Here is a 14481-nt window from a genome sequence, read left to right on the forward strand (position 1 = left end):
AGCTTCCCCCTCACCCGCCCCACTCACTAGACCAGTAACTCTGTCAGAATTTTGACACGCTCCAATAAAGTAGAAGATCATGAGAGAATTTCTATGCAGCCATTTAATGCCTGCCCGGGTAGTCTGAGGGAAAGTGCTGATGCCATTGTCTCTGATGAGCACCTGCCACTGACATTCTTGGTACACCTCTGCAATACAGATTTAATAACTCAAGTTGTTTGCTACAAGTTGTCTCTGTTCTAAGATAACATGTTTTTATTTTATGTGGAAGTTCACTATGAACAAAGCAGAATAGTCAGCAGCCAGTCTAACCAATTTTTTTGTTTTATCAGGTGGGGAGGAGCCGGAGACAGGGGACTTTGGGTGTGTGTGTGTGTGTGTGTGTGTGTGTGTGTGTGTGTGGAGGAGGGGGAGGAGGGGGAATCAGGGACAGGGCGAGGGGTTGTGGCTGCAGAGAGGTTGGGAAATGATGGCGGGTGGTAGGCAAGCCTTGGATTGGGTATTTCAGAAAATCTGTATTTTACTGGCCTCTGGCTGGGGAAGGGAAGCAAGTGGCTACTTCCTGATCTTGGGGCAGATTAATGTAGTGTTTCTAAAGACACACAGGGTGGAGGTTTGGAATTGAACATAAGAACGGCCATCCTGGGTCAGACCAATGGTCTGTCTGGCCCAGTATCCTGTCTTCCAACAGTGGCCAGTGCCAGGTGCCCCAGAGGGAATGAACAGAACAGGTAATCATCAAGTGATCCATCCCCTGTCACCCATTCCCAGCTTCTGGCAAACTGGGGCTAGGGACACTCAGAGCATGGGGTTGCATCCCTGACCACCCTGGCTAATAGCCATTGATGGATCTATCCTCCATGAACTTATCTAGTTCTTTTTAGAAACCTCTTATAGTTTTTAACTTCACAACAACCCTTGGCAATGAGTTTCCACAGATTGACTGTGTGTTGTGTGAAGAAATATTTCCTTTTGTTTGTTTTAAACCTGCTGCCTATTAATTTCAGTGGGTGATCCCTAGTTCTTGTGTTAAGTGAAGGAGCAAATAACATTTCCTTATTCATTTACTCCACACTAGTCAAGATTTTATAGACCTCTATAGATTTTCATACACCTGACAATACAGGTACCTTGACTGCTGAGGGGAAAGAAATATGTGCACTGCCAGGGTTGCTAATGTGGATTTTGGGCGATTCTTGGATCATGATGTTCCCGAAGTTTGCAGGAGAGCAAGGAGTACACCATGAGTGACATGGGGATTGATAACTACAGGCTAATTTGGGTGGAGCGAGGTAGTCTCCATTGGTGTCGTTTTGGGGCCCTGTATTTTGTCCACTGTGCAATGTCTAACTGGTGATTTAAGAGGTTTGATCAACCATACATTGTGGTGATTCACTTGGGCTGAAATGATCTGAGCCTTATTCTTGGTGTGCACCTCATACAATATATAAGAGCAGATTTGGACTTCATCAGAGATTTGTGTCCAGGAACGGTGATAGTTTTCTCTGATTTGGCTCAATGTCTAATTGCTACAGCAGCAATTAAAAATCTATTAATAAGGTTGGAAGAGTATTAATTGGCAAATTGAAGGGTTCATGGTCCACTGCAAAATGTGCATTATATGGCATAGAAACATTACAAACTCTGGCACTTCACTGTTTCTGTGAGATGGGGTACATCTGTTGGACACGGTCAGAGGATCTTTCTCTCAAACATAAAACTGTTAGTCGTTTGGAACAGAAACCCTGCCTGTGATTTCTATCGCTGGTCCTGCCACAAACTCCACCCTCCAACCATTCTGAAACCAGCCAGGAGCACCGTTTCACTGTAACATAGTTTTCCTTCACTCCAGGCACCTCAGTTGAGTTATAGGAGGGTGGGAAGTAAGAGTAATGGAAATTTTGAATACCAGCGAATGAACACTTCAGGGAGCTGCACTCACTGCCAACGATGTGGGAAGGGGAACTACAGTAGTTGGGAGGTGACAAGCTTGTACATTTCATCAACTGTGTGGTGGCAGAGTAAAGGTTTATGTATTAGCAGGGCATCTTGGGGCATGGCTGAAAGAGGGCAGAGTTAAGGTCGAATAGGCAACCTTAACTGTGCATGTCCTGGTTTTCAGACGTTTGTTTTTGCTCAACTCACTATTCTGAAATGGGACAATATACCACCGAGCATCCTTAACTCTGTGTTAATTTAGGGTTGGGGTTGTTTTTTTTTTTGCTATTGCCTCTTTTATATAGATGTGTGGAGACTCCATGGCCCAGCTTGCAATGCTTCATCTTGATGCTGAGTAACCTCCATGCGGTGGAGTGGAGTTCACTTTAATCAAGAGAGAGCATTGTATGCTGAAACCTGTAACCTCCATGAATTGTACCACTCTAATAAAGGTGGGAGTGTGTAATCTGTTGCACTGTATGATATTTAGGTGTGAACTTTTGTGTCCTGGCAAGTGGCCACCTCAATTGGGCAAATTGTGGATGTCCCTGTTATAAGGTGGTTTGTATTTTCTGAAAGAGCCCTGCCAAATAATGAAATAAAACACACAGTCTGGAAATGATATAGTAAGAGATGGCACTTCCTATGGTAAAGGGGTAGCTGAAGAATGGGGTGACCTGCTATTTTTCAAGGCAGTACAGGCCAAAGATATATGAAAAATACAGGACAAAAGTTTCCATTAAGGGATACCACATTTTAGTCATGATACAAAATCATACATTGTATCACACTGTTTGATATGCTGTATGATTACTGCTCTAAAACATTTTTTATCTGATCAAAAGCTTTTTAGCAGTTTCTTATTATATGCATTCAGCACCCTACCCAATCAAGGACCTTCCTTATTACATAGGATGGGTGGTCAGACTCCCGTAGTCACAGGGGCAGCCTAATTGAACAAAGCACCATGCCTAAATCTCTGCTGGGTACCCAAGTCATCAGCCACATGCTGGCTGACCTTTTTCTAATAGTTATCCATTACAGTGGACCAGGAGTGACTCTCCAGAGGTGGCAACTGTGTGTAACTATCTCTGCCCAAGTAGTAATTCATTTCCCTGGGCCACAGGCGCAGGGCTGGCAAAGCTTATCTCATAAGTGTTCCCCCAGGCAGGTAAGCGGCTCTTCCCTTTTGTAGGGGCTGGCTGACAAGGGACTTCAGTTCTTCCATTTCATTGGGGAGGGAGGCTAGAAATGATTGTCTGTCTCTCTGTTATCTGAAAAAGAAGCATTTAATTTGCTTAATTATGTATTTGTAAACCATTCCTTAAGATCATGCAGAACATAAAACAGATACAAATCCCACAAAGTAAACTCCAATACCTCCCCATGTGAGAGGGGTCAGAAAGTTTTTATTGTCCATACATCCAAAACTTCAGGGCCTGATTCTCATGTATACCAGGACTCCTTAATACCACTCTGGCAATGTAATGAGGCCTTAAAGTGGGTGTAAGTTCAGTTGGTCAGAGCACTGTAAAAGGGCTTGAGTATAAATGAGAATCAGCCCCTCAATTTATACTCCAGGGTCCCTCATACCTGGATCCACATTATTCAGTTGTGTGGTCTTTCATCAGGATTGCATTTCACCATGGTCGTCTGCCATCGCAGTATCATTTCATCACAGCAATTCTTTATCACCATTGCTTTTTGACTAAATTATTGGTATCTCAGATTGAATATACGATGGTGAAGAAACACGATGAACTGTTGTTGGCCTTATCTGCGCTACAGAAATGAAACACCGGTAACGGAACTAATGGAACTTGCATCACACAGGTTTAAGCACAAATGGCTTAATGCATCCTCAATAGCCCTGCTAAATTGTGCTTTGAAATCTTGAAGGGTAGCTCCACGCTCACACTATCACTGTGCTAAACCATTTCAGTTGCAAAGCTCTCTGATTACCTATCCCAGAGTTGCTGGCACAGCTCCCAACAACACTGCATTCCAGGAGGCTTTGAAAGGCCATCAGTGCACTGTGGGATGGTAATGTGAGGACTAGTTTCAACGTGTCTATATCTACATTGTTCCTAAAACAATTAATACTAAAATAGTTCAGCTCAGTCGGTATTCCCTGATGAAGCATAAGCTATGTGGTATTTAGCCCCACTATAAACTCTTTGGAGCTAGGGTTGCCATCTTTCTAATTGCTGGTAACTGAATCCCTGAGGCCCCGCCACTGCTCCGCCTCTTCCCCTCAAAGCCCCACCTCCATCACTAGCTCCTCTCCCCTTTCCCCATCCCTCGCTGGATTGTCTCAAGGTAGGAGGTGCCCTGCAGGTAGGAGGTGGCCCTGGCTGAGCAGGGCTGCCACAGGTTAGTGACCCTGCACCTCCTCTAGCCCTGCAGTAACTGTGGGTACGTCTATACTTACCCGCTGGTTCGGCGGCAAGCAATCGATCTTCTGGGATTGATTTATCGCGTCTTGTCTAGACGCGATAAATCGATCCCGGAAGTGCTCGCCGTCGACGCCGGTAATCCTGCTCCGTGAGAGGAGTAGGCGGAGTCGACAGGGGAGCCTGCCTGCTGTTTGTGGACCTGCGGTAAGTACCTTTAAGTTCGAACTAAGATACTTCGACTTCAGCTACGTTATTCACGTAGCTGAAGTTGCGTATCTTAGTTCGAACTGGGGGCTTAGTGTGGACCAGCCCTGTGACTTTTGGTGTGGGTGCTACTTTCTGGTTAAAAACCAGGCACCTGGCAACCCTAAATGGCACCCAGACACAGAAAACCCGAAACTGGACTCTCCGGGTAAAATCCAGATGGGTGGCAACTCTGTTTGGAGCACTTTTGCGTATGTATGTGAGGTGTGTTACAATTGTTTGAGGAGCAAATACTTATTAAGGTAAATTTCAGTAGTTTAGACAACACCATGGTGATGGCTGAAGCCCTTCTAAATTCATAGTTGTCAAGTTTCACTCTCAGGTCGAGGAGGCTGTACAACACTGGGAGGAAATTCAGATTTTGTTTCTCCAGTTTTACTTTCTCCCTCTGTTCTATCTTGTTCCCACCCAACCTGTAATTGTTCTCCGTTTCCTCAGCTCCCTCCAATCCTGCTGGTGATATGAAATTTGCTGCACACCTTCAAACTTCTAGCAGACTGCTCTCCCTGTCAGTTTAATAATTGGTGCTCCCGACTGTGACGGGAACCCACCAACATGCTGAGTAGGAGCGCACTTGTGTTAAACACAGCAGAAAAACACCCATCTGATCAGTGTGTGCCTCCACAATATAGTCATCTGTTTCAGAAGCAAGAGGGAGATTAACAGTCTAGAGGAAACATAGTGGGAGTCAGAGGAGCTGGCAGGAGAAATGCCCCAAATGCAAGGGCTATCCTACTTTAGCCATACTCCTACTTTCGCCAGGACTCTCAGTAGGCCTGAAAGTGAGTGTTTGCATTTTCAACCTACAGTCTGATTTTTAATTTCAAGTTTGTTTGCTTTATACAAGGAGAAAATCAGGAGTTTCCCAGCTTCTTAGCTGAAGCGAGAAAGTCTCCTTTCAGCTTGACTAAAGCTTTAAAAACCAAAATTAATCCTATTGAATAAGGCCTGCTGAGCCCATGGAAGGAAGAGCCCAGGCTTGCTTCCTGGTCGGCTTTTCATTTTTCATAGTCATACCTGCAGCAATAGGATTTAATTTTCTTCCACAAAACCAAATTCCATGACTCTGTATGGAGAATTACTGCTGAATTGAGCTATCAGTTCGGAAAAGAGGCCTAAATATATCGCTTAACCCTTGGTAGTATACTATTTACTATGGTCATACCAGTCAAAAGACATTACTGCTTTAAGAAAAATAAGCTGTTTCGTTTCAAAGCACATGGAACAAACGTGAAATCTATGAGAAATGAATTATGAAGCATGAAGCTCTTAAGAGGTGAAGTTCTACCTTATGGAAAAGCTTTCATAGAACTCCTTTGCTCTGTAGCCTTTTTTAGTACCACTAGAGGGTGCTCCAGGATAACTAATAATCTCCTGCAGTCCTTTCTACAGTGTACCGAGATCTGCATTACTCGTGTCAGATACTGGAGTGAATTTTTTGGTGAAAGTGAGTTACTATCAGCACCGGTTGAACCAAAACTATTTGAGGCAGACACGGTTCAAGCTTCATCCACACCACGTTATTGGGGCACTTCATTCTTCATCTACAGCAGCAGTTTTCAACCCGGGGGCCGCGGAGCCCTTGGAGTCCGCAGACTATGTCTAAGATTTCCAATGGGGTCCGCACCTGCATTTGACATTTTTTAGGGGTTTGCAAATGAAAAGAGGTTGAAAGCCACTGAACTACAGCACCCTTACAGTTCCAGGTGTAAACTTTTCTTGAGCAGTGGCTGGTAGTTGTTCCAAACATGGAGCATTTTTGTTGTAGGGGCAGATTTTCTTTCCATGCCACCGCCTATGTCTGACACTGAACGCTACGCAGTGAAGTAAGTGTATTTAGTGATAAAATTGGCTCTCTGTAATATTTTTTTCATTGGTATGTACAACTGCCTCCATTGTTTTGTTTATTGTCCCTTATTGCAGTCACTGTATTTCTAATTGCTCACTTCCATCCTATGTTCTTCCTTACGACTCTCCCCTTCTCCCTTCATTTCCCCTGCCAGACTCGAACTGTACAGAAAAGTGCCAAATCTGCGAATCCTGGCCTGCGGTGGGGATGGAACGGTAGGTCTTCTGTGCATTTCACGTCAAACTCGATGATTGTCTCCATTAACTCAGAAAGGACAGAGTTGGACAAAAAAGCCCCTGCAAAGGAGACCTCAGTCCAGTATCTGCTTGAAGGGAACATTAATAATTAAGAGACTTTTCAACATGATAAAATATATTGCAAAGTTTCCCTTGCCACCCTGGTTAAGAATATCTGGGGGGGTAAGGTGCTATCTGTTATAATATTTGTGGATTACATTCTTGTTATGAATAAAATATGTACATGATACTATGCCTAAAAAAGCTTCCTTCACCCTTAAGCAGCTTTTACAACTGAACAATATTCAATTTTACTGGTCTTTTTCTCTGCTGTATCACCATTCTGACTGTTGCTGATATCTAAAAACTGATGATCCAGTGGGAAGGGTATGTGACGTAGGCATAGTTTGACTTCTGTATTTGCAGGGAGGCGGGGGGCAGTTCCAATCAGGCCAGCGGGGCCACGTGTGTGTGGGGGGCAAACTCCATGCCTGTCCGAGACTTGCAGTTTTGGTGGGGGGGGGGGGCAGTATCCTCTGTCCCACCCAACTATGCCCATGGTATGTGACGAGGAGTCAGGAGATCCACTTTCTATTCCATGTCTGCCATTGTCTTCCTTTGTGACTATAGGCAAGTTGTGTGTTCCTCTCCCAATTCCTTTGTAAAGTATTTTGATATCTGTGCATGAAAGGAAGGATGGTTCAGTGGTTAGGGTGCTACCCTGGGAGTTGAGAGACCTGGGTTCAATTTCCTGCTCTGCCACAGACTTCCTGTGTGACCTTGGGCAAGTCATTTAGACTCTCTGTGCCTCAATACCCCATCTGTAACATGGGGATAGTACAGGGGTGTGATGAAGATCTCTAAATTAGAGATTGTGCAGTGCACAGATTCTACACTGACAAGGACCATATAAATATCTAAGATATATAGGTGCAGAGTATTAGATATGGTTGTGATTCTTCTGCTCATACACGCATACTCCTGCTAGCTCTCATTGAGTTAGCATAAGTATAAGTAGCATTGTAGCTGTGTTAGCACAGGCAGCTGCAGTGGAGACGTGACCAAGCCATGCCAAGTACAAACCCCTCTGAAATCAGTGGATATGTGTTTGGCATGGCTCAACCATGTCTCTGCTGCTGCTCCCCATGCTACCGTGGCTGTACTGCTAGCTCACTGAGTGCTTGTGGGAGCATATGTACATGAGGAGGAGAATCACACCCCTGCTTCCTAGTGTAGATGTAGCCTATTTGTGAGCCAATATAGAAGCTTTCTTCTTCATAATCAGCTTCTCTCAATATTGCCTGTGATTTTGTCATACTCCAGTGTGTATGACATTGCACTGTCCCTTCTGAGATAGCTAAATGTGATCAGGCGCATTTCCACCAGGGTGGTATATAAGGTGTAGGGGCTACCCTGATGACAGAACTCTGCCACCCAAGCTGAGAAATCATATCATTGGGGGTTGGAATGGTTTACAATGGACATAAGCGGGGATATTCAAATGAGCCTAAAGGAATAAGGCCCCCAACTCCCATTGAGTTTCAGGGGAAGCTGGGTATCTAATCTCCTTAGGCCCATGTAAAAATCCCAGCCTTAGTGAATATTAATATGAATGGAAGGGTGCCTTCTCTGTTGGAAAGAAAGTAGGAGTGAACCAGTTAGGGTCCAGCAAAGGGCCATCTTCTGTGATTCACTAGGGATTGTTTCCTTCAGAACCTACAGGACACTGTTTCAGCGGAGGACATAGTGAAAATAGATAATCTTCCAATGCATTTGTCAAATGTTTCCAGTCTGCCATCCAAGGGAGCTGAAACTATAATGTGAGTTAATCTAGGTCCACAGAATTTTTAATATAAAAATTAGTGCAGCTCGATTGGCTCTTACCAACTCTTGTTTTCTCTTGACTTCACAGTATGAGCAATAGGGGGCAGTACCGTATCATTAGTGTGAACAACTCTAGACTGTTATCTTTGCTGCTGTTAAATTTGAAACAAATTAATATCTTATTGTCCCAAAAGCCAATGAAAAATCTTGCTCAGATGGACTTAGTGAATATTCAGTGAGACCAGATATCACTTTGCCTTGCTGACATGAAACAGAAGGCGGAAGCTTTTCCAGTTTCACTGCTTGCTCTCCTTTTTCCTGGGGATACATGGAAGGCTGTAGCCTCCAGGGCTGTCAATCTCCGCTCCTTTCACCATCACACAGTTCACAAGAGATGGTAGGCCTTGTCACCCCTTACCCCAAGATTGCTGTTGGATATTTAGAGACTGGGTCAAACTAAATAATAAGGCTTGCCACTCAAATAGAATCAATTTATGTGTCATTTCAAAGCAGTTTTACCAGGTGATTTAATAGTATTATCTCCACTCTACAGACTGGGAGACTGAGGCACGATGAAGTGATCTGCCCAATTTTAGAGAGCAAGTCAATGGCAGAGTGGTGGTCCAATTGGCTTCAATGGGCCCAGGATTTCACCTTAGGGTTTCCTGACTCCATCTCCTATTCTAAGCACCAGGGGCCAGATTTTTAAAGGTATGGGAGTTAGGCTCCTAGCCCCTTTTGAAAATCCCACTATGTGTCTAAAGACCTTAAAAAATCTGTCCCTCAATGACTGTGCTTCCCATACCACCATTTTAAAGTGTAAATTCTACATTATTCTAATATAGTTAAATAGCCCCTTTCAGCTCAAAGAAATGCAGAAAGTCCTTTAAAAATTCTATACCTACAAGAGTCACTTCCACCACCACATACCACTAATCCACAGCTATTGGTAGAACATGAAAGCTGTTTAATAGCACAAAGCAACACTACTCAGTAGTAAACAAGAATTCTTTAGATACTGGCGCTCAAGTAGGAATTTGGCCTGGATAGCCACTCTTGCAAAAAGTACCTTGGGATCTTTGATAACCACAAATGGTCAGGACCTTGGTTTTGTGCCTCATTTAAAGGATGGCATCTCCAGTGGTACAGTTCCCTATAACCCTTACTTTCAATGCTGTTACTGTGAAAAAATAATTAGGATGACTTTCAGATGTTTGTTCTTAGTAATTTTTAACTTAATTTTTTTATTCAGTTTTTTAAAATGCTGTCTAGTTTTGCTTTATGGTTCTTGGTACTCCGTAGAAGATAATCCAAGGAGGTCTTTTGTTTTATGACAAGAATTTCAATAAAAACCCCTCAAAGCAATGTTAAGTCAGGTATAAATACAAGTCCATAATTGTAGGTGCTTTTGTTTCCTGTTCAGGGAAAGGGTGGAATGATTGTTGTTAAATCAATATAACAATAAATAATGCCAATTCATTATTTTTAATAATCAGCATTTATGTACAACTTGACATCCAGTTGCTCCTTGTAACACTCCTGTGAGGCAGGCTAATAAATCCTGTTATCCCTATTTTGCAGAAGAGGAAGCTGAGGCAGGGAGGCTAAATGGTTGGTTTTCAGCAGTGCTCATTTCTGCATCTCCCATTACTATCACTTGACCATCTGTGTGACGAGGATAAACTGTTGGTCTGTTTCTCTCTCTTTCACTATTTAAATCCACCTAATTTGATTTTCCCCTTTTCTGTTCTCTGTTTGCAGGTGGGCTGGATCCTCTCCATCCTGGATGAGCTACAGCTCAGCCCCCAGCCTCCTGTTGCCGTCCTTCCCCTTGGCACTGGGAATGACCTTGCTCGCACCCTCAACTGGGGAGGGGTAAGCACTGACTCCAGTACCCTCTTCTTTGTGCCTTACCAGCTATTCATTCTAATTGGTAGTTGTTCTGGGTGGGGCTTCTGCTAGCTACAGCAGTGGAGTGAAGGCAGGGACGTATCCAAAATCCATTCCAGATTGAAATTGATTTTTGTGCCTGTTTCCATTCTTGTGATGCACTTAGAATTATTGCTGATGGAGACAAATACCATTGAAGTTCTTCCCTGTTCCATGGTGGGATCCAGAGTCTATTCAAAGCTGACAGCAAAATTAAATTCTAACACTTCTCTCTAGCCCACACAATGAAGTAAAATACAGAGCACCTCAGCTGCTCTGATAACTAGTGCCTGCTTTGGCCCAGATCCTGCAAATGAACTGTGCGAATTTCAGCAGCTGCATGTGGGTTCTTGAATGCTACTTTTGCTTGTTTTTTTGGTTCTTATGGATTTGCACCCTCTGAGTTTTGCTTTGATTTTTGGGTTTATGCAAGCTTGAAAAGTGAAAGCTCAGTTCATCTGAAACAAACAAGTTTTGGCATGGTTTGTGGTTGAAACCATCCAACCCTCCCTGACATCTATGAAAAGGTTTATGTGAAACTCAGATTGCATCTGCCCAAAGGTTCACAAACCCATACTGCGTTTCAGGTTTGTGATGAAACAAGGCAAGATCTTATGAACAATTTGGGGCAGGGATTTTATTGCATGTGTGTACAGAATCTTGCCACCTGTGGTCAGTGGGACCTGTGGACTGCAGAAAAGGGCGTGGCACTCTTAGTAAAATCTGTTGAGTCATCTCCATATACCATTGGCCTTACTGTGCTGGTCAGAGATTGTAAATCTCAACAGTTGTTTGCCAAACCTCTTGTTCCTGGTTCATCCACAGTCTAAATTTATGAACCTGTTGGGCAGACTTAGTCTGGATTTCATGCAAACTTCCTTCATGCAGATCTGGCCTGGCATGGTCACTGGTGTCTCAGTCAGGTAATTAACGTGTGACGTGATGGTGTTCTAGAAGTCCATTAATGAGTCTTTGGTGGTGCTCATTCTGCTTCCAGGGTTACACGGATGAGCCTGTCTCGAAGATTCTCTGTCACGTAGAAGATGGGACTATTGTCCAGCTGGACCGCTGGAACCTCCAGGTGGAACGAAACCCCGATTTGCCGCAGGAAGAAATTGAGGATGGGGCACGTAAGGTTAGAGCTGCCTGTTTTACAGCAGAGAGAGCCTGCAGGATACAAGCTGGGGTTTCTGGGACTCAGGAAAACATTTTCCACTCTCGTCTCCTCCTACAGCAAGGTTAAAGATGTCACCACATTCAGAAGTAGATCACAGTTACAGCATGCTGCCCATTTGTTATCCCTCATAATGCTCAATATCTGAATGCTTAAACAAACTCCTTGTTCACTGGGCCAAAGGATGAAAATCTGTGGCATTTTATTTGTCAGATTATTACTTCTTCCCCTGGCCTTGTTAGCTGTGGTGATAAAGGCTAGCCCCATGATCCAGTCCTCAATTGATTGAAAAACCACAAAGCATATGTATATTCTTTGGGCTGCTGCTAGTGGATACCAGTTGTGTATCTGTTCTCTAAGTTTTGTATGGGTTGCTAGCCTGTGTCTTTTGAGGTTGTCATCCCCTTCCCTCTGTGTGGTCCCGTTACATCACTGACCCTCCCCCATTTGGTCTGGGAGTTGGAAGGTTTTCAAATATTTTGGAATATTTGTCATGGGAGGAGCTGTATTTCTGTTCTCTCCTGTTTAATCTGCAATTATTTTAAAGTGAGGCAATAGCCAGAAAAAGGATTCTGTGAAAATTAATCCTTGTTCCTGCACACAGAGCCCTCTAACCTTTCTGAGTTATAATTTACTGAACTCTAGCTTTCCTTCTTGTCAGCCTAATAGAGCCAATATAGCAGTGAAAGGGCCAGATGTGCTCTAGTCTGCCTCATGCATCATCAACAGAACTACCAGCCGAGTTCTGAATCCAGGATCTGTATTGCTGCTGATGATGTATGAAGCAGAAAGAACACAGCTTGATTTTTCAGATGCCATGCTGAGCTTGTAGTGCCAGCAATTAGGAGAATCTTTGTTTTGACATGTTAAGTAGGAGATTGCTGAGAGAGGATAAATAGGGAACCCCATGATGTCATGTTTACAGAGTCACTTATGTGACCATAAAGCACTGCAGATGTGTTTGTGTTCTTTCATTTTTGCGTTTGATTACCTTCAGCAAGTTGTTTCCAGCCTTCATAGCAACTCTGCATATAAAATTTCCCACAGCTTTCTCTTCTCTCCTTCTATAGCTTTTCAAAAAGCTGTTAATTTGAGGGATGGCATGAAATATTTGGTCGTCTTTTCTTGCATACTGTACCCAAAACAGTTTCACATGTTTTCTTTCTGGTCTTTGATTGCAGCTTCCACTCAGCGTCTTCAATAATTACTTCAGCCTTGGATTTGATGCACATGTCACACTGGAATTCCATGAATCCCGAGGTGAGAGGAACTCTTAATTCCCTTAGCTGTGGGAATCATAGGAATGGACAAATGACTTCTGAATTTTAGCTAGGGTTGGCTATGACAACTTGTTTCCCAAAATCTAAAGAGAATGCTGAAACATATAAATTCCTGTCCCAGACAAGAAAGTGGGAAGAATGTTTCTAGCACTAGTTTATGAAGGACTCATTATGCCACAGTTGGACAAATGTGTCCAGTTTTGTGTATCACACTGAAGAAAGGATACTGAAGAAATAGAAAAGGTTTTGGTGATATAACAAGATTGATGAAATTGGTTGGAAAAGCTGAGATTCATGGGAGGAAAAGAGACTAAGAGGGGAGAGATTTGAAGTTTCTAAAGGAGATGTTAAAGGGAGCTGTAGATACTATAAAAGGCTTATGTTGATCCAGAATGAGGGCATGTGGACAAAAATAAGGAAACAGCAGAGAGAAAAAGAGAATTTACATTGGGTGCAAATTTTTACCACAGTGGGGGAGGGGTTGGGATGGGAAGTGATAGGGATGTGAAGTTGTGGATTGTAGATGGCAGCAGTAGTAAAGTCAGGTTTACAGAAGAACTAGAGAGAGACTTATTATGAAAGACTATGGTATAGTATTATTGGGTTGAGTTAGACAATACTGAGCCCTAGATCCGCTATGTTCGTAAGGAAATAAACAGGCCTTCAAAATAATCCATAAAAATCCCCCAGGAGTCCTAGCTTGGGCTGCTGTATTACTTTATTTCTCTTCATGCTGATGAAGAGTGTGTCCTGCCAGAAACTCTCACAGAATTCCAAATATGCCTAAACAGCTGAGTTTTGGCTTGACAGGCAGTACATTGTGTGCATGTGTTAGGTAAGCATATTTATATTACCAGAGCTGCTGTTCAATTTTCCTTGGTCAGCATGTTGTTGATTTAGCTGTGTGAGTTTTGAACTGAAGCCTCACTTGTTCTCATTTTTATACTATAACAATGTCATTAAAAAAGTAAAAAGATAGCACCCTCATGCCAGGCTAAATAAAGAGCTGAATGCCTGATGGAATGAGCTAATGCATATTTTATAATGTTTAAGACTGCTGTAAGCTTCAGGAATAATAATGAAGGGCCACAGAAGGGCACAGGAATGAAATGATGACAGCACTATGCATTTCTTTATGAGTGCACCCCAGTGTGCATTCCTAATGTGGTTGCAAATATACAGTATAGATGAGTTTCATGGCTACCCTCTCACTTAGTGGAAGCATTACTTAATTATTAAGTTGTAGAGCTATATAAAGAATGAATGTTATTCCAGACATGCCAGTGTTTTAAAAATTTAGATGAGAGAGAGAAAATACTCAGAGCAATCTGTGTGTGGGTATGTGTGGATGGGGAAGCTTGCAAAGCACCTGCATCTGCTGTTCCCATTCTAGCTGGCACAGTTATTTTCTCACTTTCTTGAACACAAAAACTTACAAATGAGTCCTGTGTGTATAGGGGAAGAAAAGCTTAAAGCTTACATTTTGGTGTCATTGTTATCCTGTGTGTGTTTGTTTTCATTTAATTTCCTCTGTCATGTGTTATTTATGGACATAATCAGGATGGGTCAGACTCTGATCTCATTTACAACT

General features: G+C 43.0%; 1 protein-coding gene across 1 annotated transcript in view; it reads left to right on the top strand.

Moving 5' to 3' along the window:
• Window positions 1-14481, top strand: part of DGKI (diacylglycerol kinase iota) — a 239832-nt gene that overhangs the window by 109312 nt on the left and 116039 nt on the right. Inside the window, exons 12-15 of the mRNA XM_026657521.1 lie at window positions 6602-6662; window positions 10269-10382; window positions 11434-11571; window positions 12792-12870. Of these exons, the coding sequence (XP_026513306.1) occupies window positions 6602-6662; window positions 10269-10382; window positions 11434-11571; window positions 12792-12870 (392 nt within the window). The remainder of the gene's footprint in view (window positions 1-6601; window positions 6663-10268; window positions 10383-11433; window positions 11572-12791; window positions 12871-14481) is intronic.

This window comes from Terrapene carolina, unplaced genomic scaffold (assembly GCF_002925995.2).
Source record: "Terrapene carolina triunguis isolate 2854851 unplaced genomic scaffold, T_m_triunguis-2.0 Scaffold247, whole genome shotgun sequence".
Classification (NCBI taxonomy): Eukaryota; Metazoa; Chordata; order Testudines; family Emydidae; genus Terrapene; species Terrapene triunguis.